This window comes from Eucyclogobius newberryi, unplaced genomic scaffold (assembly GCF_026437365.1).
Source record: "Eucyclogobius newberryi isolate DKJ021-1_F unplaced genomic scaffold, fEucNew1.0.hap1 SCAF_1, whole genome shotgun sequence".
In the NCBI taxonomy this organism is placed as follows: domain Eukaryota; kingdom Metazoa; phylum Chordata; class Actinopteri; order Gobiiformes; family Gobiidae; genus Eucyclogobius; species Eucyclogobius newberryi.
The window spans coordinates 13,501,720-13,528,197 of record NW_027315723.1 but is presented as its reverse complement, the minus strand read 5'-3'; the positions used below and the strand labels follow the sequence as shown (position 1 = coordinate 13,528,197).

The 26,478-nt window shown below is 42.3% G+C and overlaps 1 protein-coding gene across 1 annotated transcript in view; it reads left to right on the top strand.

The window, feature by feature from the left end:
• zranb3 (zinc finger, RAN-binding domain containing 3) overlaps window positions 1–26,478 on the top strand; it is a 174,101-nt gene that overhangs the window by 54,472 nt on the left and 93,151 nt on the right. The window contains exons 10-14 of the mRNA XM_072449783.1: window positions 3,308–3,427; window positions 14,759–14,878; window positions 16,664–16,843; window positions 17,466–17,639; window positions 18,544–18,961. Of these exons, the coding sequence (XP_072305884.1) occupies window positions 3,308–3,427; window positions 14,759–14,878; window positions 16,664–16,843; window positions 17,466–17,639; window positions 18,544–18,961 (1,012 nt within the window). The remainder of the gene's footprint in view (window positions 1–3,307; window positions 3,428–14,758; window positions 14,879–16,663; window positions 16,844–17,465; window positions 17,640–18,543; window positions 18,962–26,478) is intronic.

Below are 26,478 nucleotides of genomic sequence, written 5' to 3'. Positions count from 1 at the left end.
GGACACAAGTAGGAAGGTGCAAGTTTACATATTACTTTTTACACTATAAACAGCCAATGTGTGAACCTGCTGCCACCCAAAGACTCAACAAGCTGTTGAGAACTTCAAAGCACAGTGATATACAGTATCCAAAGGTTTCAGACTGGGCAAAAGAAGCCGCAGATGCACAAGACGGACACAGGATTGGAAACTTTTGATTTGAAAAAATATGTTCAGCTTCAAACCTTTTTTAAAGAAAAAATATCTAGTTTGAATACAGACATTGGTAAAAAATAGTAATACTGAGCCTATTGTTATTATTTGGACTTACTCTACCTTTTTTAATTATTTGGTCATAGATTCAATGAAAATCGTATTCAAGTAAAGATGCCACAGCCCAGGGTAGATTTACATATTTAGCCCTAAAAGGTAAAATAAAAAGCTATTTAAGGACCAAAAAGCCTTATTATGAGGCTACCCCTGTCTGTTTGCTGTAACCCGACTCAACATTTTTCAAGTGGCTTGGTCGGTCGGTCGGTCGGTCGGTAAATTCTTATTTTTTTTTATTTGGAGGCAAAAAAAAAAAGATCCAAATTTTGCAATTTTTTGACTTTGAGTGACCGCAAAGGGTCAGGCTTCAACAGTCAATGACGGAAAACGTCTCGATCAACCCGATCGGGAGACTAAATCTCCCGATTTTAAGAAGATATTTCAATTGACCTTTTGTATGCCATTATCCTATATTTTGGTAGTGAAGGCGAGCGGGGGGAACATGCAGGGGCCACTGGCGCCGCCATGTTTGTGATGACGCTGCTGGGCGTGTTTCAATCCCAGAATGCGTTGCACTAGTCAAATTTAAATCACGCCACACCATGATAGAGAACGGCATGAGCGATGGCTAGTTCAGTGGCGCTGAGGAAACCAAACCAACTTGTATAAAGCCATATAGATTCCATCCTGCATGGTCCGTGCCATTCAGATGCATATGAAGGACCGAATGAAGATGCACATGCGTTGCACATGCACATGCGTTGCACAGTGCAATATTAGTCCTTTTGAGATGAAAGATGGGTCTACCAGCGCTATAAAAATATTTGACTCAGCGCTTTAGTCCGGTCGGTGAGTCGGCGAAATAATTGAAAAATAAAATAATTCGGCGTTTTTTAAATAAAATGCTGATATTTTTTTTTCAGTCAGCTAGTTTTATACCAGGTCGGTCGGGTTACGGCAAACAGACACATTATTTTGCTCAGCCTGTTTATTTAATGTTTATTTAATTTTTTCCAGCATTGCCCCTAAAAATGTATATTAAAAAATAAAAACATTATTGCTTAGTTAACCTGCAAATTTGCTATAGGAAGCGGACAATAGAGGTACAGTAATAGATGCCAATGTTTTTCAAATATTATATTGTTGGTAAATAACATTTCTTCTAAATTATAGTCGTTTCCATGAATAATTATTGGGCATTAAGTTCTCTCCATAAAAAAATGAGTAGATACTTGATGGTTTTTTAATGGATTGATAGTAACAATAACAACTCCATACTTTTAATTGAATACTTACATACATTAATTGCTCTTCAGTGTAGTAGTTTTAGTAGTTGAAAAAATTGTTTAGTACTATTACTTCTTTTTGAGTAATATTATTCTTAAGTAGCAGAAGGCTAGATAAAGAAGGGTGTGATGCGGAAGTGGTTGTCAGGGTCCCTGGTGTAGGAGTAGCTCTGTGAAATGATGTCTCCAAAAATGTCTAGTAAGGCCAAATCAGACCTCAGGATGCTCACTAGTAGCTGCTGTTCTTTGGACACATTTATATATATTTTTTGCTTGGAGCGTTCAAATGAGCCCCTAACATGGTGCCTTTCCCCTCATGATAGATCCAGCTCCCTGCAGGCGACACTTAACCACCTACAATCTGTGGTGAAAGATATTGGCAAAAAGGAAAAAAATCTTCACAATTTTCCAGATCATATTTTTTTCAATCCATCAGAAATGTGTTAAGATGTGTCAGTGAATGTTTTGACTGATGTTCAAGTGTTACATTTATGTGAATGGACTGGAAAATGTATCATAAAATTGTTGTAGGTGTATACCCGTTTGAAAGTACCCACTGCACGTTTCTGTATTTTTGTCTTATAAGCAATACACTGTCATTTTTCAGTGCTCTGAAACTCATGATATTCTAATATTGTATGCTTATAACAACTATTTTGATGTTGTCTTGTAGACATTGCATTGTCCACTATGTTTATTACATTTAAACAACAGGTAGAGACACTGCAGGTTATATAAGGAGATGCCAGCTCATAACTCGGATACAATTGTTGAGAAAGTGAACTTTTTACTTTTTGCAGTAATTGTAGTTTGAGCTGTCACTTTGACAGGTAACCGGCCTAATAGCCTCTTTTGGGGTTTTGCTAAAGGTGGAAAATCTTAAAATATCTGCTCATCTTTTCACTTCCTGACAAACTGTACAGGAGGAGCAAAAGGAGGAGTGTTAGACCAGGCATGCAAAGATGATGCAGAACATTATGACCACTTGCGTAAAATATGTGTTTATTGGTCTACTTTTGAGAGCCACTGGCCATTGCAGATAGGAAAGCACTCCGCAAGAGCTGCAATAAACTACCAGTAGCTCTAAACCAGGTCAAAACCACAACTAAGTGTATACCAGGACTAAACAAGGCCTCATTTAACCTCATGTGTACAGTGCTTAGACTAGACCATCGCCCATTGATTTGTCTGCTCTTTTTCTCTGTCCTCTGTGGGGGTTTTTTTTGTGTACAATTTGAAATTATTCATGAAATCTTGTTTGTATTTCTAGATGGCACACCGCTACTCTAATAGATGTAGGATGTAAAAAGTTACTGTTGTCATATTGTTATGGCTGATCATTACACAATGTCCAAAATGTGTACAGCAGCAGATGTATTACACTAAACTAATTAAAACAGGAACTCGTCTCATCTATCCATCCTCAGATGACTTATAAGGTCAGTTTGCACCTGTGTTGTCCTTAAAATCAAAGGTCCAACAGAAGAAAGGGCTTGCTCACTAATCATATTTCCAACTTGTGACTTATCGATTTGCTCTCACTATCTCCCACTTTGACAAATGCGCCCGGTCGCCTCTGCTGCTTACTCCCTTTTCAAGCCGGGATCCACGCATTCAATAAACAATCGATCACGGTAGAGGAAGCTGCAAGATTAATTGACTTCTTGCCTGATCTTTCTGATTTCTCCGACTTGTGTGGTGGTGGTGGCAGTGTTTTGTGATAGATTTCATTTGTGTCTATTTTTGTGTCTTTTCTTGTTGGTTGTGACCAGGCAGGAGCGGTGAAAGACTATATAAAGATGTTGCTGGAGGCTGAGCAACTGAAGTTCCTAGTCTTCGCGCACCACCTGACCATGCTCCAGGCTTGCACAGAGGCGGCCATAGAAGCCAAGGTAATGCTACATCATCTGAATCTTCTACTGTTGTGAAATGTGTGCAACAGCTTTTAATGATTGCTTGAACCTCATTTTGGTCCCATTTGTTTACAAAAAACTAAAACATGAATCATTGTCAATAGAAATACAAGTTAAAGGCAGATAATCATATGTATATAATCAAATGTAATGTACAAGGAAGTCAAGCTAGTATTGATTATCCATCATTTGATAAAACGTTACAAAATCTGAATCAGAACATGTAGAATTACTTTGGTTTTAAAGTGCTAGTATTTCTTTTTTCAATACTGTTACAATCTCGATTATTTGGTTTCAATATTTGTCTGCATTCCGACAGTAAAAAACGGATTTAACAATGTTCATAGGGACTTGGCAATGTCCCAAGCTCCCCTGTTCTTAGAACCTCCTTCTTGGCCAGGAAAAACTACAAAACCTCCTTGGGAAAAAGTAGAAACCTGGAGGAGTTCCACAGTGAAGGAGAGATCCGACTCCCTCAGTGACAGTGGAGCTGGAGCCAGTCAGGAGGAGAACCAGTTCTTCCAGGCAGATGAAGAACCGTTCATATGGAGTAGAGACCGTTTCTCCAGGGAATTGAGGAGCATCTGGGTCCACAGGTCATCGATGTGCCTGTCTCACTCCCAGCAGGGAAGTGGGAGAAGAAAAGGCAATGAACAGATTGCAAGTGAAATAAAGTATTAAATATTGCTTGATAGAAAAAGTAGTCAGAAGCAGAGGATAGTGCTCAAGCTGCCATACTTCCCCAAGCATAGTTGCTCCTAGGGCAGCGTAGCTGGGGACTAGTTATTTCTGTTCCTAACTGGTCTGACCATAAGCCATTTCTTAAACATTTTAAGCCTGGACTTAAATGAAGAGACTGTGTCGGCCTCTTTAACATGGAGCTGATTCCATTACACAGGAGCTTGGTAGCTAAACGCTCTACCTCCGACTATGTTTTTAGAGAGTCTTGGGGCCACCAGAAGGGCAGCATTTTGAGAGCGAAGAGCTCTGTTTGGATGATATGGTTCTAAAGTATCTTTGAGGTAGGATGGGGCCATTTATGGCTTTATAAGTCAGGAGTAGGATTTTAAATCTGATTCTAAACTTGACTGGGAGCCAGTGAAGAGACTCGAGCACCGGCGTGATGTGATCTTTTCTTTTAGTTCCTGTTATTAATCTTGCTGCTGCATTTTGAACCAGTTGAAAGCTTTTTATCGAGTTTTTAGGACACGCTGCAAGCAGGGAGTTACAGTAGTCTAATCTAGACATTACAAATGCATGGATATGTTTTTCAGCATTGCTTTTAGTGATAATTCTGGCTCTCATATACCTGTTAGTCTTCCTAAATTAGTAGCACCTGTCCACCCCCCAAAGCAGTCAGACTCCATCTACTGCCATGGGTAAGACCAAAGAGCTGTCAAAAGACACCAGAAACAAAATTGTCGACCTCCACAAGGATGGAAAAGGCACCGGGGGGAATTGTCAAGAAGCTTGGTTAAAAAGATCATCTGTTGGAGCAATTGTGAGAAAGTGGAGGACGCTAAAGATGACTGTCAGTCTCCCTTAGACTGGGGCTCCATGCAAGATCTCACCTTGTGGGGTATCAATGATGATAAGAAAGGTGACAAATCAGCCCTGACTATTGGAGCTGGTCAATGACCAGAACAGAACAGGGACCACAGTTTTAAAGGTTCCAACCGGTAATAGACTACACCGCCATTGGTTTAAAATCATGCATTGCATAGAAGGTTCCCCTGCTTAAGTCGACACATGTTCCGGCTCATCTGAAGTTTGCCAATGATCAACTGGATGATCCAGAAGAGCCATGGGAGAAAGTCATGTGGTCAGTATAGACCAAAATAGAACATTTTGGTATAAACTCGACTCGCCCGTGTTTGGAGGAAGAAGTAGGATAAGATGAAGATAAGATAAGATAAGAAGATAATCCTTTATTGTCCCACATGGGGAAATTTCATTGGTGCAACGCAGGAAGATACAGAGGTAGATCCAGAAGAACAGATCACTTATAGGAAGTCTGAAAAACACTTTCAGTAGAAGATCTCCTATAAATAAAAACTCCCATAGACAAATAAATAAATAAATACATAAATACCATTGCATGTGATCACAACAGTAATTGCACATGAATATGTGTCACGACGGCACATAGATTGCACATGAATTTCACAGTAATTGCACATGAATTCCAACAGTAATTGCACATATGACGGAATTGCACATCAGTATTAGGTTAGTCAGTATTGCGAGTTCAGGACTAACAGTGTTTGTTATAAAGTCTGACAGCAGCAGGAAGGAAAGACCTACGGAACCTTTCCTTCACACATCGAGGGTGGATCAGTCTCTCACTGAAGCTGCTCTCCAGAGCGGACAGAGTGTCCTGCAGGGGGTGAGACTCATGGTCAAGCATAGATGTGAATCTAGCCAGGACCCTTCTGTCCCCCACCTCCTGCACCGAGTCCAGAGCACAGCCCAGGACGGAGCTGGACTTCTTGATGACTTTGTCCAGCCTCTTCCTCTCCCTCTCTGTGATGCTGCTGCTCCAGCAGGCCACACCGTACAGGAGGGCTGATGCCACCACAGAGTCGTATAAGGTCTTCAGGAGTGGCCCTGTCACTCCAAAAGACCTGAGTCTCCTCAGGAGGTAGAGCCGACTCTGGCTCTTCCTGTACAGTGCGTCTGTGTTATAAGTCCAGTCCAGTTTGTGGTTCAGATGAACACCCAGGTACTTGTATGAGTCCACTCTCTCAATCACCCGTCCCTGGATGTTCACTGGTAAGGCGGCAGTGGGGTGGCGTCTGCGAAAATCCACCACCATCTCCTTGGTCTTCCCCGCGTTGATGAGGAGGTGGTTCCGCTGACACCAGTCCACAAAGTCCTGCGCCAGTCCCCTGTACTCCTCGTTATCGTCGTCCGTGATGAGTCCGATGATGGCAGAGTCATCAGAGAACTTCTGCAGGACACAGCTGTCCGTGTCATGTCTGAAGTCTGCAGTGTAAAGGGTGAAGAGAAAGGGCGCGAGGACAGTGCCCTGGGGCGCCCCCACACTAATAATAATAATAATAATAACTTTTATTTATATAGCGCTTTTCAGTGACCCAAAGACGCTGAACATAATAAAAAAGGGGGGGTATTTACAGACAGGGGGGGACAACACGTACAATACACATTAATATACAGATAAAATGAACAAGACAGAAGAAGTAGAGAGAAAATGATGGGGATGTAACAGGGGGTAGAAGTGTAGACAGTGGGGTAGAGGAGGCTAGGGGTAGGGGAGGTCATAGGCTTGGGTGAAGAGGTATGTTTTTAGGCGGGATTTGAATGTTGTGAGTGAGGGAGAGTGGCGGACAGGTTGGGGGAGGGAGTTCCAGAGTCGGGGTGCTGTTCGGGAGAATGCTCTGTCGCCAAAGTTTTGAGTCGGGATGTTGGTGCAGCCAGGGTGAGAGAGGAGGAGGATCGGAGAGCTCGGGTGGGGCGGTGGGGGATGAGGAGGTCAGACAGGTAGGGGGGGGGCAAGGTGGTGAAGAGCTTTGAAGGTGAGGAGGAGTATTTTAAAGTTTATGCGCTGCTTGATGGGGAGCCAGTGGAGAGAGCGGAGAACGGGAGTGATGTGATCACGGGACCGGGTGTGGGTGAGGAGGCGGACAGCGGAGTTTTGGACCATTTGGAGTCTGTGGAGGGAATGGGAGGAGATGCCAGTGAGGAGGGAGTTGCAGTAGTCGAGGCGGGAGGAGATGAAGGCATGGATGAGGGATTCAGCAGCGGGGAGGGTGAGGCAGTGTCGGATTTTGGCGATGCGGCGGAGGTGGAAGTATGAGGTCTTGACGATGTGGCTGACATGGGGAGTGAAGGAGAGGGTCGGGTCCATGATGACACCGAGATTGCGTACCAGGGTAGAGGGGGTGATGGTCGAGGTGTCGATGCTGAGTGAAAAGGGACCAGTTTTATTGAGAGTGGATTTGGTGCCAATGAGGAGGAGCTCTGTTTTGTCACTGTTCAGTTTGAGGAAGTTGAGAGTGAGCCATGATTTTATTGTAGAGATGCAGGTTTCGATGTGGCTGAGGGGAGGGTTTTGGGTGGATTTGGTGGTGAGGTATATCTGGGTGTCGTCAGCGTAGCAGTGAAAGTCCAGGTTGAGTTGGCGGAGGATGTGACCAAGGGGGAAGATGTAGCAGATGAAGAGGAGGGGGCCGAGGACTGAGCCCTGGGGGACCCTGCGTTACTGGGGAGAGGGTAGATGAGTGACCGGAGAGGGAAATGAACTCTTGCCTGTTGGTGAGGTAGGATGTGAGCCAGTCAAGTGCAGAGCCCTCAACACCCAGTTGGCGCAGCAGGTCCGAGTGTCAGACACACAATCCCGTGCTCTCACAAACTGGGGTCGGTCTGTGAGGTAGTCCAGGATCCACTCTGCCAGGTCATACTCCACACCAGCCGTCTCCAGCTTGTCCCTCAGGAGCAACGGCTGGATGGTGTTGAAGGCGCTGGAAAGATCGAAGAACAGGATCCTCACAGAGCTGCCAGGCTTTTCCAGGTGAGAGAGAGAGCGGTGCAGCAGGGAGATGACGGCGTCCTCCACTCCGATGCCAGGCCGATATGCAAACTGCAGCGGGTCCATGGCTGAGCTCACGGTGGAGCGGAGGTGGTCCAGGACCAGCCGCTCCAGTGTCTTCATCAGGTGGGACGTGAGAGCCACTGGCCTGAAGATGTTGAAGTCTTTTGCGCGCGGTGTCTTAGGCACAGGTACCAGACAGGAGGTCTTCCAGACCTGTGGTACCACCCTCAGCTTCAGGCTCATGTTGAAGACATGCTCCACAACTCCACACAGTTCATCTGCGCAGGACCTAAGGAGCCTGGGGCTGATGCCGTCAGGTCCTGCTGCCTTCCTCACTTTAATCCTCTTCAGCTCACTCCTCACCTGTGCTGCTGTGACAGTCAGTGGTTGGCAGGGGGACTGTGTGCTGGGGGGATGGGTGAGTCCAGGCGAAGTGGGGAGCTGATGGTCCGGGGCAGATAAGCGAAGAGGAACAGATGCAGGACATTGTCCAGCTGTGGAAGAGGGAGCATGCAGCTGTGCAGGACGAGGGGCGGGTGACCGATCAAACCTCAAGAAGTGAGCATTTAAATCATTCACCCACTGTAGATCCCCCTCTGTCTGGGCAGGGGGGATTTTGAAGCCCGAGATGGTTTTCAGGCTCCTCCACACTCCCTGAATGTTCTTTTGCTGCAGCTGCTCCTCCATCCTCCTCTTGTAGCCGGCCTCAGCCTGCCTGATCTTCCTCCTCAGCTCCTTCTGCACAGTCCTCAGCTCCTCCTTGTTCCCTGACCTGAAGGCTCTCTTCTTCTCCTTCAGCAGAGCCTTCAGTTCACGGTTAATCCATGGCTTGTTGTTTGGAACACACCGCACCGTCCGGGAGGGAACAATGTTTTCAAAACAGAAGTTGATGTCCGTGATGCACTCTGTGATGGTGTTGATGTCCTTCCCATGTGGGCCATAGAGTTCAGTCCAGACAGTGGTGCTGAAGCAGTCCCTCAGAGCCTCCTCGCTCTCAGCAGACCACATCCTCACCTCACGGGACACCACAGGCTGCCTGCGCACGATGGGTTCATACACAGGCCTCAGATGTACAAGGTTGTGGTCCGAGCTGCCCAGGGGAGGGAGGGGGGAAGAGGAATAAGCCTCCTTGGTGTTGGCAAAAAACAAGTCCAATGTTCTATTGTTTCTGGTGGGGCAGGTAACATACTGGGTGTATGTTGGTAGAACAGAAGAGGGAGAAGCGTGGTTAAAGTCACCAGAGATGAGGAAGAGAGCCTGTGGATGCTGTGTTTGCAGCCTACAAGTGCAGGAGAGCAGTGCTTCACAAGCATCTTCAGCATTGGCAGACGGGGCCACATAGACTGCGATCAAAATCACATGTGAGAACTCCCGGGACAGATAATATGGCCTCATGCCAATAGCCAATAGTTCAATATCCTTGTTACATAGCTGCTCCTTCACTGTGCAATGTTCGGGTTTGGACCAGCTGGTGTTCACATATACAGCCAGACCTCCTCCTCTTTTCTTTCCGCATTCTTTCGTTCTGTCCGCCCGCAGCAGATGAAAATTGTCCAAACCTACAATAGAGTCTGGCATTTCTGCTGTTAACCAGGTCTCTGTGAAAATCAAGACGCTGCTGTCCCTATAAATCCTCTGGGACCGCATGAGGCTCGCTATTTCCGTCATTTTCCGTCATTCCGTCCCATCCCTACTGTGAAGCATGGAGGTGGAAACATTGTGCTTTGGGGTGCTTTTCTGCACAAGGGACAGGAAAACTGCACTGTATAAAGGAGAGAAGAAATGAGGCCATGCACAAAAAGGTTTTGGGTAACACCCTCTTTTCTCCCTCAGAGCATTGAAGATGGGTTGTGTCTGGGTCTTCCAACATGACAATGACCCAAAGCACACAGCCAGGACAACCAAGTAGTGGCTCCTTAAGAAGCATATCAAGGTTCTGGAGTTAGCTAGCCTGTCTCCAGACCAGGACATTTGGACATTTGGACATTTCAGGAGCTGAAAGGTCTGTTTTTCTCAATGACAGCCCCGAAACCTGATAGAAATAGAGACAATCTGTGTGGATGAGTGGGCCAAAATCCCTGCTGCAGTGTGAGCAAATCTGGTAAAGAACTACAGGAAATATTACCACTGATTGGTGTTCAAAATACTTATTTGCAGCAACAACATACATTATTTAAAATCCATAATTTCCAAGTGGAAGAACCTGATTTTGCCGGTTCTGCAGGGTGTTCAAATACTTACCTTCCTCACTGTATGTCCCTCCTTTTTTCAAAGAAGTGTACCTTCACCTTAACGGTTCTACCAAAGTTGATTTGAGGATCCAGGTGCACAGTATAATCGGTAGTAGAAAAGAATTTTGCCTCAAACGCTGATCAATATCCATAGGCTGCTTCAATGCAATAGTGTCTGTACATTTATATTTAGATTCTCATAACTCACCACACAGACCCACCTGGCACATTCATGTAATCATTATTATCTGCTATTCCTGGATATTTGTTCAGGCTTATTGTTGGAAGGTGCATCTTAGACTGACAGCTGTGAAGGGTAATTAAAATAGAGCTAATATATTAACAAATGCTGATGCCTATAAGGATCATAGTTTAATTTTGTGCCAAACTGGAGGAGAAATTTGAAGTTGATTTCTCAATGTTTCCAAAAAATATTTGTGTACAAATTTAAAGTTATACTTTGTAACTTTTCTGGTGGGGGATATGCCACCTGCTTCTCTGCATGGAGTTATTGTTTGTCTCAAATGTTCCAAGGTGTAACAACAGGCCAGGCCAGGTTATAGGTCAGATCTGTGGATAGTTAGAGCTCACATTCAATGTGTTTTAGCACCAAAAACTCTGAAATTGAATAAATGCAAGGCAAATGATAAAGATGTATATTTCAATGTAATATTATTCCAGGCAAAGCAATAACATCTCCATGGAGACAAGCAGGTGGCAAACCTTTTCCCATTGCATGATTAGACCTTTTTAAAGCTACTTCTAGTTTGTTTCTTAACATATACCGTATTTTGTGCACAAAAAGGCGCACCGGATTATAAAGCGCACCATCAATAAATGGTCTACTATGGATGCTTGTTCATATATACCATACGGACTATAAAGCGCAATAAGCTAAACAAAACAGACAAATAAGTCAGTCTGTTGAGCTTTATTAAACGCGTTCAACTCATTCAAATCAACATTTTTCAACTTCAAAGCACGCTCTGCTACCGCTAAAAGACACGTTAGCATATTCACAACAATTCTCAGACTTATAAACACGTCAAATACAACACAATCTGATATTGCTAAACGAAACGTCAGCATTCACAACCATTCTCAGACAAGCTCACTTATAACATGTAAAATACAACACAATACACTCACTTTTTCAGTTAATCCCTCGTCCACAAATCCCTTAAATTCTTCATCTTCAGTGTCCGAGTTTAACAGTTGGGCTGGATGCTGTACATCCCGCATCCCCGGATCCATCTCCGAGTCACGCTGCAGTTCAGTGATGATTCCGGCCTTCGTGAAAACTCTGACTCCAGTTGTGACTGATACTTTAGCCCAGAGTCTCTTGCGATAATATAATAGATCCATGGTCTCTTTGCAGGAGCCATCATGGGGTCCTTAATTCCGGGTCCTTTATTTAGGTGTCCGCGTTGTTCCTGACGTATAATGTAGTTTATATTTTGATAGAGCGCCGCGAGCGCCTTGTGTAGCGGTAGACTACTGTTCCCAGATTGCTTTGCATATACGTTGTGGGGACTTCCGGTTCCAGAGTACCGTAAACATGCTTCCAAACGTGCATCCGAGTCTCTCGTGTTTGGAGGCTTCTTTATACACCGTGTACCACACAAAATCGCTTCGAGGTCAGTAAGCACAACCAGAAATAATCCATATATTAAGCGCACCGGATTATAAAGCGCACTGACGTTTTTTGAGGAAAGTAAAGGCTTTTAAGTGCGCCTTATAGTGCGGAAAAAATTGTAAATTACTTTGACAGACTATTATTATTATTATTATTATAATAATAATAATAATAATAATAATAATAATAATAATAATAATAATAATAATAATAATAATAATAATAATAATAATAATAATAATAATAATAATAATAATAATAATAATAATAATAATAATAATAATAATTAATACACAAATCCAACATATACGCTATAACCAGAGAGATAGGACGGTTGCCATGGTGGTTTTTAAAAATAACTATTGCAATGTATTTCATATACATTTTCCTTTTATTGCATTGAATAATTTCACTCTTTTATTGTGAAATTGTTCAATATAAACCTATCAATATACAGTGTACAGTTTGACCGTAGATCCTCACTTTTATGCATTCACGGACATTATATCATAAGTACATAAGTAGCTCAAAACTGCATTGTTATTCATAATACTTTTCTCAAACTATGTTTTTGATGCTCTGAAAGTCAACTTTTTTCTTACTAACCTCCTAAGGCTCTGTGAAAAAGTGGAACACTGTGTGTGTGTGTGTGTGTGTGTGTGACTTAACATAGCTGAGGTCGGAAAAGGTGTCTCTCAGATGCATTGCAGCGATACAACGTGTTATAGCACTTCTTCAGCTCATTCACACTCACCAATTAAGAGTCGAGCTAAAATAAGAGCAAGTTTGAAATGACATGATGTTGCTGCTGTCTCTCTACTTCCTGAGTGGTTAGATTCACACAGTGTCAAGCTGGGGAACGTGCCGTGAAACAAAGTTCAAAATGTCTTATACTTGAACTTTACTTTTTTATGTTTAGTTTGAATTATGTTCCTACCTTTTTAGATTGGAATAGGTCTGCAAAATATTAACAAATTCACACAAGCTTTCTATACTCTTTTGAGCTTTTTGACATTCCTATCCCTTAATAATATTTTCTAAAAGTTTGACAATAAGCCAATCCTCCAGCTAAGGTATAAAACCAATTACAAGATCTGGAGAAGGGTCCCCGAGCACTGCACTAAGGTCGCCCACTGACCCTGATAGGTTACCCCAGCCGTTTTGAAAGACGGGTCAAATGCAGAGGACAAATTTCCACTTCAAAACGTACCTTAATCTTAATGTTTACGTTAATTATTATGTTAAAGGTGGAGGAGTATCCGACTTTATTCTTGTAGATTAGTGAATAATTTTCCCCAACATAGTATATTGTAAAAGTCGCACGTTTTGACAGACCACTGTGCGCTGTCTGCATCAAATAATAAAGTATTTAATCGATTGCAAACCCGGAAGAAAGAGTGGTGTGTTGGTGGTAGGGATGTCACTATATTAATTTTAGAGTCACGATTATTATGAGGAGAAATATCACGATTTTACGATTATTCAAAATAAAATAAAAATATATATTATATTCTGTTTAAACTTGCAAATATTCCTGTGAAAATTTAGTTTTATAACAATTAATTTCCCTACTCTTTAATGCAGCATATTCAATTTAAAATATAATTGCCATAAATTCATTAAATATATAAATGTATGCTTATTGGACCCTCATTGTAGCTCTTTTAAGCATTATATCATTTTTCGGCTCGCGCTGAGCGGCCGCTTTCCGCTGCAGCGCCATCAGCGTGTAAACTCGTGAAGCAGCGGCATGAAACAAACTACTCACGCTGACGGTAGCTCGCGTTGTTCACGCGCACTAGTGTGGACCTCCGCCACAGTCACGTGTACGCCAGGCAATCATTGTAAACAGATCAGACACACACACACACACGTGCGCACGCCGCCGTGACGTGCACACTCCGTGTCTAATGGACCGGCTGATGGACTTGTTGAGATGGGGGCTCTGACACAAAGACAAGCCGCCATGACCTCCTGGACACATTTTTGTGTTTAACAGCAGATTCCAAAAACCCCACGAATAACCTATCGTGGCCATAAATAATCCCGATGATTGAAAAACTGGTTAATCGTGACATCCCTAGTTGGTGATCCACCTTGCATCCTTCGCTTTCTGAAAAAGAAGACTCAAAGCTGTACAAGCACCCGTAAATGCATACTAGCAACAACAAGGTTTTGTCAGGTAGATGTAGATACCTTCTTCCTTCTTTCATGCTTTGAAATTGGGTAATGAAGCTTTAAATGATATGGTAAGACATCTCTTGTGTTAGACAGTAAACACTACTGGTGGTAATCAATAATATTATGCAAACATTATTTGTTAACCACCACTGAACATCCATTGACAGGAATCTTTATTTAGGGCCATAACATTAACTATTTGAGTGGTATTTTCCATTAATCTCCACATGCTCTCATTTCCCCCCTGTAGACCATGCTGTTTTTTGCTTGAACTCGTCGACACACAGTTCCTATTTATTTGACCTTTCGTTACCCTGAAAACACCAAACAACTCAGCTTCTGTTACATATTAATGTGCCTGCTACATTATCACACTCACAATAGTAACAAATGCTCTGCAGGACTGAGACTCGAATCAAAAGGATAGCTCTCTCCACACCGTACATTAGCCAGTGTCAAGTTCAAGTTTAATGAATCAAAACACATTTCGGTTCTTTGTTAAAACGCAGCATAAAATCGTACAATTTCATGTCTCCTTCTGAAAGCTTTTGGGTCTTCTTTATAGCAAACAATTTGATAATAAAATGTCTGTGTAGCGTATTCAGACATGTTCATTTATGCCCATACAAAAGATATTATATTACACATTGAAGCATTTCCACACCTGAGAAATTGTGTTTTCAATACAGTATACTGTTTTTCTTTGGCAGGCTGCGTATATTCGAATTGATGGAAGTGTCCCGTCTTCAGAACGAATTCAGCTTGTGCACAAATTTCAGAGTGATCCAGCAACACGAGTGGCCATCCTCAGCATCCAAGCCGCAGGACAGGTATGGACAAAATACAAAAACACATTTCAACAAGTAGTAGGATTAAAGGAAGGGTTTGTAGAATAATTTATACTTTGTTTCTTGTAACTGTAATGTTGTTGTTTTTTTTTAATTAAAGGAGAACTAGGTAAAATTTTTGCCCTATTATGCCCTACATCTTTGTAAGTCCATGTGATGGTTAAATATGTATTTACGGGGGGTTTGAAGTGTCTTTCCCCCCCGCTGTCTCAAGGCAGAAAACCAGCCTTGGAACATTTGCCGACATCGACAACCAATTGTTAAATGTTTCTGTATGTGATTATATTGTCTTATTTTGATACAGAAAGAAAGAACGTTGTCTGTTCTCTGTTAATGTATTTTCACAAGAGAGCTGCAGGGGGAGCTCTATCGTTAAAGTTACTCTGTTCTGCTCTAATTACAAAAGCATTGGGCATGGTGGTGGTTTTTTAAATGGTGTCTAAAGGCAATTGGATCCTCACGAGTTTCTTGTTTGCCTTGTTTGTTCCTACGACTAAAACCAGTTGGACATTAACCTATGTTTTTTCTCTCTGGTCTGAGTGGTCACAAACTAAAGCCCAGCACCTGCACCAATCATGAGTTGATGGAGTTGAACTTGAGCCATGGAGGAAAACCTGCATGTGTCCTGGCAACACAAGTTATGATTGTAGTTTGAGTGCAGGCTACATACTGTACCTTTTAGGATGGTTCAAATTAAGGATATGGAATGGGTTAGTAGGCTGTAAAATCACTGACACCTTGGTTAAATGAAGTATGTCAAAACTTCCTCTCATTCAGGCTAGAATCATTGGTTTGGACGCAATTATTGTTCAAATTTTGGAATTATACCAATAAACAGATTATTTGTTTGTATCAGAAATATGTTCCTTCAAGGAAGGCCATGCTGAGCCGAAACAAGTTGTGTCAAGAGGCATGCTGTAAAGTTTTTTTCTAAAATCACACAATGCTTTAGCATCGCTCAGGCCAGATTGATCTGCGTCTCACTCTGAATTGAGTTCTTCACATGAATCGGTCTGGGAAGGCTCTCGCCAAAAGCCATCGGGATGTTAATACAATAATTAATGCCGATTAGTCGAAGCGTCACAACACTAGAAGAAGCAGAACAATCTAAATTGTGTTAAATACAGTCGTCTTTCTCATCCACAAATGTGCAAAAATCCACTGTGTGCGCATTTTTAAAAAACAAAATAGTCCATATTTCTAAAATTGGCAGAAGTACGGCTGTCTGCACCGCCAGGTTTGTTTTGGTTCGGGTTGTTTTGAATTCCCCCCAAACCACAATGCTGCTCTGTGATTGGTTCCAGTCCCGCCTGTGGGCCCTAAATGCCATGTGTTTGGCCCATTTACCACTGGTGTAGACCACGAACGAAGAAGAATCACCAAAGCAAGTTTCTATGTTTGTGAATTCTGTTCATTGACGATGGCAATAAACCTTTTCTGATTTTGATTCTGAGAAGCCTTGCTGGCAACGTTAACAGTGCCTTGGATTTTTGTCTCAGGGAATATTAAAACTGAATTTTGCTACAAATTTTGCAGCACATTTTTACCCAAACAGCTGTTTTTTAGTATCTGTAAACATCCTGGTTGAGTTTAAAATATCACATAAAAAGTGATTTTTTTTTTTTTTCAAATTATTACAGATGATTACAGTTTTCTTATCTTCAAATCAACAGTATCAATATTTGATACACCTCCCATCTCTAGCTAGACCAACGATGTCATCTGAAACCTAGAAATTGATCTCTCACTCCATGTTGTCCTTTCCAGGGCCTGACCTTCACAGCGGCGAGTCACGTGGTTTTCGCGGAGCTTTACTGGAACCCGGGTCACATGAAGCAGGCGGAGGACCGGGCACATCGCATCGGACAAACCTGCTCCGTCAACGTGCACTACCTCATTGCCAAAGGCACCTTCGACAGTGTGCTGTGGGGCATGCTCAACAAGAAGGTCAGAGCCGGAGAGCGGACCGAAGAGACGGGACAGAAGGACATATTTTTATAGGCTGATTTTAGGAATTCGGTTAACCACAGGGAAACATTAGAGTTACTATAGGAACTGCTTAGAGGTTAAAGGTGTAGAACCGTTGCCAACCCTTGTTTTTCCCCACTCATATTTAATCATTTATTCTATTTTGATATTTGGTTTGATTGAAGGAAATACACCTTTTCTTTAGTACAGTTTCAGCTCCTACCCACGACCCGACCTTGATATTTTATGTAAATTCAGTAAATGGCCTCTTTTTGGTTTACCTTATCTTTCATAATGAGCAAGCCAATAATGCGTGTACAGTGCTGGAGTAAAGTGAGCAGTGTGCTGTTGTTGTATGTCCTTGGGCAAGACATTTCCCCACATTTGTAAAAAGAAAGTCTTAGAGATCAACGACGCCGATCTGTCCACGGGCATTACAGTAGATCTACCACCTTCAAGTTTATGAATAATACAATATATATCAACTCCAAAGGTGTATTTATCCTCATCTTTAGTCCCAGTCCGATCAATAACGTTGATGTATGGAAGTGTTAAAGAGCCGAAATAACTATACGCCTTGTGCCTCTGCTTTTGCCTCCAGGAGACAGTGACTGGCAGCACTCTGAATGGGAGGAAGGAGTATTTAAACGCACACGAAGGCGACAAGGACAAATGGGACTTCCTGAACTTCGCCAGCGCCTGGACCCCGAGCGAGATGGTGCTGCCCCCCGGGGGAACCTCCAAGAATGTCAGCGAGGATGTGTTCTTCACTCATGTAAGTTTGATCGACTGCTACTGTCAAGAAAGAAAGAAAGAAATATATATGATGGTGGTGGAGGAGGAAAGGGGGGTGAAAAATGTCCCAGTCACTTTTGTGGTGTTGAGTTGTGAGCTGCCATGTATTGTGAAAAGACTAATGATTTTTTTTTTATAGACATTTTGCCAGAAGTGATGCTTTCAAATAATAAGTTTGGACCACAATTTGATGCTAGAGTAGTTTTCCTATCATTTTTTTTCTCAAGAACAAAATATATTCTTGATCTTGCTTTTTTAACTACAAAATACTTTTAAAAAGAGAGAAAACATTTATATGACAATAAAAATAAGTGTAATAAACTGTAAAAGGAGATATAGGAGGAGGATTGCATAACAATGTATTTGGTTAAAGGCATTTTTCAGCAATAAAAACATGTAATGAATAAATGCAACATTGACTAGCAAAGAAAGAACATCTCCATGGAGAAAAGCAGGTGGTGCATAGTGAACATGAAGACTTTAGTTTTTTTGAATACACACCTATGATTGAAAATAAATCTTCATTGGCAAGAAATGTACTTTAGTTTTGTAATTATTGACATTTGAAAAGGTATTACACAAGCTTCAGTTCACTTACGGTACATGTTCTAAAAGGACGCTTTTCTTATTGTCACCAAAATATACTCTAGCCTTCGCATTTTGAAAGTGAAAGGTGGATTTTGGTGCCCCTGACAACCGAAACCAGTAATTATTTCATAGCAGGTTGTTCCTTCCTAGTTTGTATTTAACTAAGGTTTTGCATACAGATATTTCTACTGGCTATAAAGTAATTGCTATGTGACAAGTCTAGGGCAATGTAATTGGTATTACAGAAAAAATGTAAGCCTTATATATGAATCTTTTTGCATTTTTCAATTCCACAGTTTGAGAAAGACAAGCAACACGATATACGTACCTTCTTCTCGCCTAATGCAAGCAAGGACAAGAAGCGGAAACGCCTCGAAAATGGGTCTACACCACAATCAAACAAAACATCTCCAAGTGTTGAAGAAATTTTGGATGTAGAGGAGAACCTAGCAGCACCTGAAGATGATTTTGCCCCACAACATAAGAAGCTTAAGACTCCGCAGGCAACCCCAAGTCCTCTATCTCGATTTGGGGCAAAGAGGAGGGGGACTTGTGCAGGGACTGGCTCTAAAAGTCCGCTCGTCTCCTGTCTAACTCCTCGAAGATTGGTGACAAGTGAACATTCTGGCAAAGCGTGGAGTTGTCAAGCCTGTACTTACACCAATAGTGGACTCCTTCCTTACTGCGAGATCTGTGAAGGGCCAAGATCCAGTGGTAAGAAAGAACACACACACACAGTACAGTGGACAATAGGGATGTGTACCGAACTGGGTCTCATAACGGGACCGATGCCTAGTCTTAATGGTGCCAAGGAGTCGAGCAAATCTCATGCAGTCAAATAAAGGCTTGAAACTCCTCCCATAAGATGTGTCCCGTGCACATGACCTGATCACACAGCTTTTTCCCCGCGTCTGCTTCTCTTTGTCTGTGTCAAAGCAGGAGGCGGCAAGAAGCAGACACAGTAATGGTCCGACAGTACAAGTGTCTCTGACAGAAGTGGCTGCACCGCATTAATCAGGCACAGCATTTCACCAAACAGATGTTGTAGGCTCCTCCCATGATCACCCAAAGAATAAGCACCAAGAGAGCACATGATTGATATGTTTTGGGTAGTATTCAGCCAAGCTACTGCCCTAAATTGGAACCTGGCTATAAAATCTTTAAAAAAAAGATTTAAAAAAAAGTTTAAATAGGTTTATTTTAACTTTGAAATTGAGAGATATATCAGGCCTAAAAAGACATAATTAAGTAGCATCAATAGCAGTGGTCTCCAAACTACGGCCCGCGGGCCACATCCGGCCCGTTGGGCCTTTCTATCCGGCCCGCCAAGCTTGTCCAAGTTATATTAAAAAGTATTATTATTTTTTCCTGTAGGCTTTATTAGACAATAGATTGAATGAGAAAGAAAGGAAGGAGAATTATGAGAGAGAAAGGAGGATGTGCAGCAAATGTCTGAGTCGGGATTCAAACTCACGATACTGTGGCTGGCCGTTTATTTTACCTTTCGCCTGTAATGCCACATTTCCCCAATAGATGGCACTGTTCCCTCTAAGTGTGCACTGCTCGCACATAGTGCACTGCACTGCTCGCACATAGTGCACTGCACTGCTCGCACATAGTGCACTGCACTGCTCGCACATAGTGCACTGCTCGCACATAGTGCACTGCTCGCACATAGTGTACTGCTCGCACTTAGTGCACTGCTCGCACATAGTGCACTGCACTGCTCGCACATAGTGCACTGCACTGCTCGCACATAGTGCACTGCACTGCTCGCACATAGTGCACTGCTCGCACATTGTGCACTGCTCGCACATTGTGCACTGCTCGCACATAGTGCACTGCACTGCTCGCACATAGTGCACTGCTCGCACATAGTGTACTGCTCGCACTTAGTGCACTGCTCGCACATAGTGCACTGCACTGCTCGCACATAGTGCACTGCTCGCACATAGTGCACTGCTCGCACATAGTGCACTGCTCGCACATAGTGCACTGCTCGCACATAGTGCACTGCACTGCTCGCACATAGTGTACTGCTCGCACTTAGTGCACTGCTCGCACATAGTGCACTGCTCGCACATAGTGCACTGCTCGCACATAGTGCACTGCTCGCACTTAGTGCACTGCTCGCACATAGTGCACTGCTCGCACATAGTGTACTGCTCGCACTTAGTGTACTGCTCGCACTTAGTGCACTGCTCGCACTTAGTGCGCGCACACGAAAATCTATGGCCCGCAGAAAATAAAATTCACCACAAACGGCCACCGGGGCCAATCAAGCAGGAAGAGCAAGTGTTTGACACACTGAAGAAGACTCTTGTGGACAGTAGATAATTAATCATTATTTAATGCATTTGGAAAACAATTTGCACATTGAGCCTTGCATTTGTTGCTTTGTTACAAGTTACAGGTCAAATATTGCGTGTAATTTATAGTAATTCATTAGTTCACACAAACACACCATATTTTCCTGGCCCGGCCCCTCGGCCAAATTTTAGAACCCAACATGGCCCTCGAGTCAAAAAGTTTGGGGACCACTGATCAATAGCATCGATACATTCTTAATGCTCATAATAAGGTTAACAATTTGACTTGTACTATATGACTACATGTTAATCAACTTTTTTAACTTGGGTTAAATGTATTATTTTAAAAATGGGTCCATATTACATTTATATTTTTCTGTAAAAAAATAAAATAAAATACCAGACTAGATTATACAACAGGCTACAGTGTTGTGAGTTCCAATCTCGGCTCTGACAGTTTGCTGCATGTCCTCCCTTTTCCCGTCCCCATTTTACCTTGAGCTATCCTGTCTAATAAAACCTTCATAATAAGAAACTTCATAATTTAAATATCAGAAATAGAAATATTAGGCTAAATGGATTTGATTCTTTTAACCATGTTATAATTGTTCACGTACTCTCTCACAGTTGTACTTAAACTGACACATGTATGTTTGAGTCATCTTTCTTTTCCTGTATTCAGTACGTCGGTGCTTTGAAAATGTCCGTTTCACACCCTCTGTTCTTTACTAAGGGGAAACTATAAAACACAGAAGGAGAACATGCAAACTAGATTAGCCCTGTCTGGTCATCAAACCCAGGACCTTCTTTCTGCGATTCCAGTCAGTTTAACCTGCTCAATGTAAATATGCTACCATAAAAACATCTTTATCTATTTCTTGGTATAAATGAGGTTCTCGAGGCCCGTGCCGGTCCAGTGCTTTATTTTGCTGCCTGTCAATATGAATCTGCGCAGTGTGCTGACATAATACTTCAGAGCAGCGTCTCAGATTCAAACAGATGGAGTCGGCTGATGGAGAAAGATGGAGGAGGCCAAACCACAGTCTATAATAGCAATGCACTGCCCCCACTGTGTCTCACTCTCTTCACTCTCTCCCCTTCTCCTCTTCTTCTCTCCCCTTTTCCCCTCTTCTTCCCTCTCCCTGTCTTTTTCCTTCCACCATCCATTCACTCACCTCTCTCTCCTCACTCTTCACCCTTCCATCCCTTTCTCTTCTCTTTCCACCTTGTCATTTCTCTTTGTTCTTCATCTCTCTCCCTTCTATCATTCTCTCACCCTACTCTCTTTTTTTACATGCTCACTACCCATTTATCTGTCTCTCTAACCCTCCCGTTCTCTCTCACCGTCTTATACCATCCCTCTGTCTTCATTCAATCACTCACTCATTCCCTTTTCTCTCCCTCCCTTTGTCTATATGTGTCTATCTTTCTCTTCTGTGTTTCTCCCTCTCCATCCCTTCTGTTCATCCTCTCTCTCTCCCCCCTCTCACCCTCTCTCCCTCACTCGTGGTGCAGATGACAAGGACACAGAATAATTCGCACCTGTCAGGCAGCAAGGAAGCAAGGAGGCTAGGAGGTAGGGGGAGTGTGGAAGAAAGCGAATCTAGGCGCCTACATATGAGGCGCACGTCTGGCACAAAAGTTGGTGAAAAGTTGAGCTACTGGAGCTGATTTCTGACAGCCTGTGATTGTACCTGGCAACAGATATGTGTGTGTGTGTATGGGACATTGAGGGGTTGTTGTTTTGACCTGGTCCCAAAAAATCTGAGGTCAATCAAAGGGTCTATTAAGTGTTGACGGTTGGAAGGCAATGTCGAAAATAAATGCCAAAAATACACTGAAATATAATTTTTAGTGGAGATTTTTCGCACTGATTTTGGCACATGTGTCACCAAAACTCCCGTTCTCAAATTTGATTTTTATAAATAAAATACTGTTCTAGATTTTTGGTGGAATGGAAAATGGAAGCTAAAGACGTGTGTGCACGAGAGGGAGATGCATGATATTTGGGAATTTTTGTCATTTTGTCACAGCCTGTCACAAAACTTTCCGCTTTTAAATGTGGTTTTATAGCAGATTTCATAGCTGATGGCTACCTTATACCGATACATGTCGTTATTTCCTTGGGCAAGACACTTCACCCACCTTAAGTATGAGTGAATGTGGTGTGTAAGGGAGTTATTCACACAGACTCGATATAGTTTAAAACTAAGCTGAGAACCGCTCTGAATTCTATGGTAGAATTTGCTGTTTAGCTGTCTGATGGGCCTATCCACATGAAGCAAGACTGGCACAAAGTTGAACATCATCTCTGTCTGCACAAATGAACAAAAGGGCAATTATTTGTTCACAATTGAGCATGGGATAGAAACAAAATCTGCCAGCCTAATGTTAAAACAAATGGGAATTTTAAGATGCTCAATACAAAATGTATTTACCGGTAGTGATCCAGGAGTTTATTGCGTTGTTCCACTACACTCGTTTACCTTTTACCGTTGTTTTGGCTAATGTATTTCTGGATGTTTTGCACTGCTGCCAAAAATCAAGGTCGTTTTTTGATGTTTGATCCCGAGCTCTATAGCGTCAGGGAGCGGGGCCATTATTCACCCCCAAGACGTGATTGTTGTCAATTGAAAGGACTTTAAGCTATAAAATGAATGTCAGGTTTGTGGAGCCAATTATGAGATTCAACATTTGTGGATCAGAAGTTAAGATATTTCTTTCACAAACAGAGATGTGTAAAAAAATCAATCAACCAATTCGTACAAAGTGCAATTCAAAGTGCTTTACAATGTTAAAAACGCACACAAAATAAATAAATACAGTTTATAAAAATATGAAATGGTGTTTGTCAAAATAAATAAATAATAACAAATACATTTTAATATGGCATTTCAAATATTAAAAAACTGGTAAAAATATAGTCTTCTGCTTGGATTTAAACACAGCCGGGGTGGGGGCCCGTCTCATAAAGAAAAGCCAATGCATTATTATTATTTAATGCAATTTGCCAAAGCTCAAATTACCAACTTCTATTATTGTAACTTTAAGATGTACTCAGGCATATTTGCACCTCACTTGTACCAACAACAAACACGTCACAGTTCAACCACACCAATATTTATAACTCAACTATCACATTTAATTTTAACCAATCCCAGCTCTTTTAACAGATGCTCAATAACAGCAGCAATCACACGTCGCCTTTCTATCACCTCTCCGCGTTCACAGTCACTTCACATCTGAACAACCTGCTAAATAGGAAAATGACACGACCACCGCTAAAAAGAAACAACTGGATTCATGACTATATCTCTCTACTTCAATCTTTCAGCCAAGAAAGTAAAGCGTGTGACAATAGGAACGCCGCTAACAATGCGCTTGACGTTCTGTGTGGCAGTTTTTGACGGTGATTTGGAGATAAGGATTTCTTTATTTTTTTCCACAGACGTTTTGAGACATTCCGTGATTGATTTGGACTTGAAGTGAAATAAAACAGGCCGCAGCAGATGTAGAAGGATGATGATCAGTCTGTTGTACCATGAGGTGTTTGTAGCCATCAAAAATAATGGAAATTCAACAATATTCTACTGTCATGTTTTCTGTTGAAACTGGATGGAACAAATCTTAGAGATAATAGAGTATATAGTCCAATAAAAATACTCTGCTCGATTTTAAATAAGAAGGGTATTTTGGATTATTTTGATCAGTTTATGGACAAATAAATCAAGTTGCCTTTTGTGTCCAATCCTTCCAGGAGTGATGTGTTTAGAATAGCTGCGCACACAGCCTGGTAACTGTAATTTTACACATTTTAAAGGAATAATTGAGGATTTTTCGCGACCAATCTGAGTCTCATTTCCTCGTGGCGTGGACAGCCGAGTAGGTCTCCCACGTGTCAATCATTCCCTGCGTGCTACTGCACACCTACAGGCTCGTTCCCAGCATAGCAGCACGTTTCTCTGGCTGGTTTAAGATAAGATAAGATAAGATATTCCTTTATTGTCCCACATGGGGAAATTTCATTGGTGCAACGCAGGTAGATCCAGAGGTAGATACAGAAGAACAGATCACTTATAGGAAGTCTGAAAAACACTTTCAGTAGAAGATCTCCTATAAATAAATAAAAACTCCCATAGACAAATAAATAAATAAATACCATTGCATGTGATCCCGACAGTAATTGCACATGAATATGTGTCACGACAGCACATAGATTGCACATGAATTTCACAGTAATTGCACATGAATTGCACATGAATTTCACAGTAATTGCACATGAATTGCACATGAATTTCACATGAATTGCACATGAATTGCACATATGACAGAATTGCACATCAGTATTAGGTTAGGTCAGTATTGCGACGGGATAACGTGACGATCTCCGGGTAAGACGACTGTTCTCTGCAGTTTCATGAGTTCCTCCTTTGTGTAAACGCGGTACGGCGCCGGCCGGGGGCGGGGCCGGAGCCGGGGGACTCAGAGCCAAGACACATCGCAACGACACGACGAAAACACTCAATCCAGCCGAATAAAGTCAAAACAAGTCAATTCAAAGCGATTCCAGTGCGTGTCCCGATCGTTCGTGAAGTTCCTCTTTCATATAAACGTGTATATAAACGTGTACCGACGACACGCCGTACTTTAGCGCGGCCGGAGGGCGCGGGGGGGGGGCTGGTGGGCTCGCTCGGAGCTAGCTCACGTCACAACAACACAACGAACGCAACGAAAAACGCTCAAATCCAGCCGAAAAAAGTCAAAAACAGTTGAATTAAAAAACTATTCCAGCGCGTGTCCCTATCGTACAGTAAAATAGAAAAAATATACTAACTATATTTACAAAATATAGGAGATAAAGCACAATAAGTGTGAGAAAGAAGAGAGAGCGTTTACACCGGGCTGCCAGCTGTACCAGCGCCTTATGACGTAATGGTTTCTCTGCGTGGTTGATATGCCGGTGTGTGTTTAGCGAGTTCCTTCAGTGTACAGTACAAAAATGACGACAGAGAAAGACTGTGTTCGAGCTCAGAAGAGACGGAAATCTGCGGAAACGAGAGATGCGATCCGTCGCGCTAATAGACAAACGCCTGTGTAGCAGCGGGGCTGTTGCGTGCTTCCACACAAGGTTTGATGGTAGGCGGCCTCTTGGAAACAACAGGAGGGTGGGGATGAGTGTGCGCATGCACATTTTTAAAAAAGTCGCTTGAGTTCCCAAATTGGTAAAAAATCCTCTATTTTTCCTTTAATTAAAATATAACAAATCCCACCTTTTCATCATTCGTCATCATTCTCACGTTAGAACTATGAAGTTGTAGTTTTCAGTATTTTTCATTTGATCCACCTACTTTTTATTCACAGCATTTGCACTTGATTAAAACAAAAAAAATCAAATTTTTGCATTTTGGAATGCTAAGCATGAGTAAAAATGGCATGTGACATTGTTAAAAAAAAATGACAAGCCATATTTTACATGGATGTCTGGGAGCTGCAGGTTAAACCCTGCCAAAATCACGTTACATCCTTTTTATGGGAAATACAGCATATTTCATTTTTTTGACACCTGACATTTTTTGACACGCAGGCGTTTCGAAGTGTAAAACTATGAAAATGAACCCACTTTTTTGTGTTCATGCAGAGGAAATGCATTAATGATCAACAAACCAAACCCATATTTTTGGTTTGTTGCATGCGCACTCCCCCCTTGCGGACCTGCACAAGAGCATTGCGGCTAGAATTGCGTTTGTTTATTAGCGCGACGGATCACATCGCATCTCTCGTCTCCCGTAGATTGCCGTCTCTTCTGAGTCTTTCTCTCTCTTAATTTTGTCCTGTACACTGAGGGAACTATATTATGGTAGATCAATGTGCTTAGCCACGGGGAAACGTGCTGCTCTCCTGGGGATGAGCCGACGAGGCTGC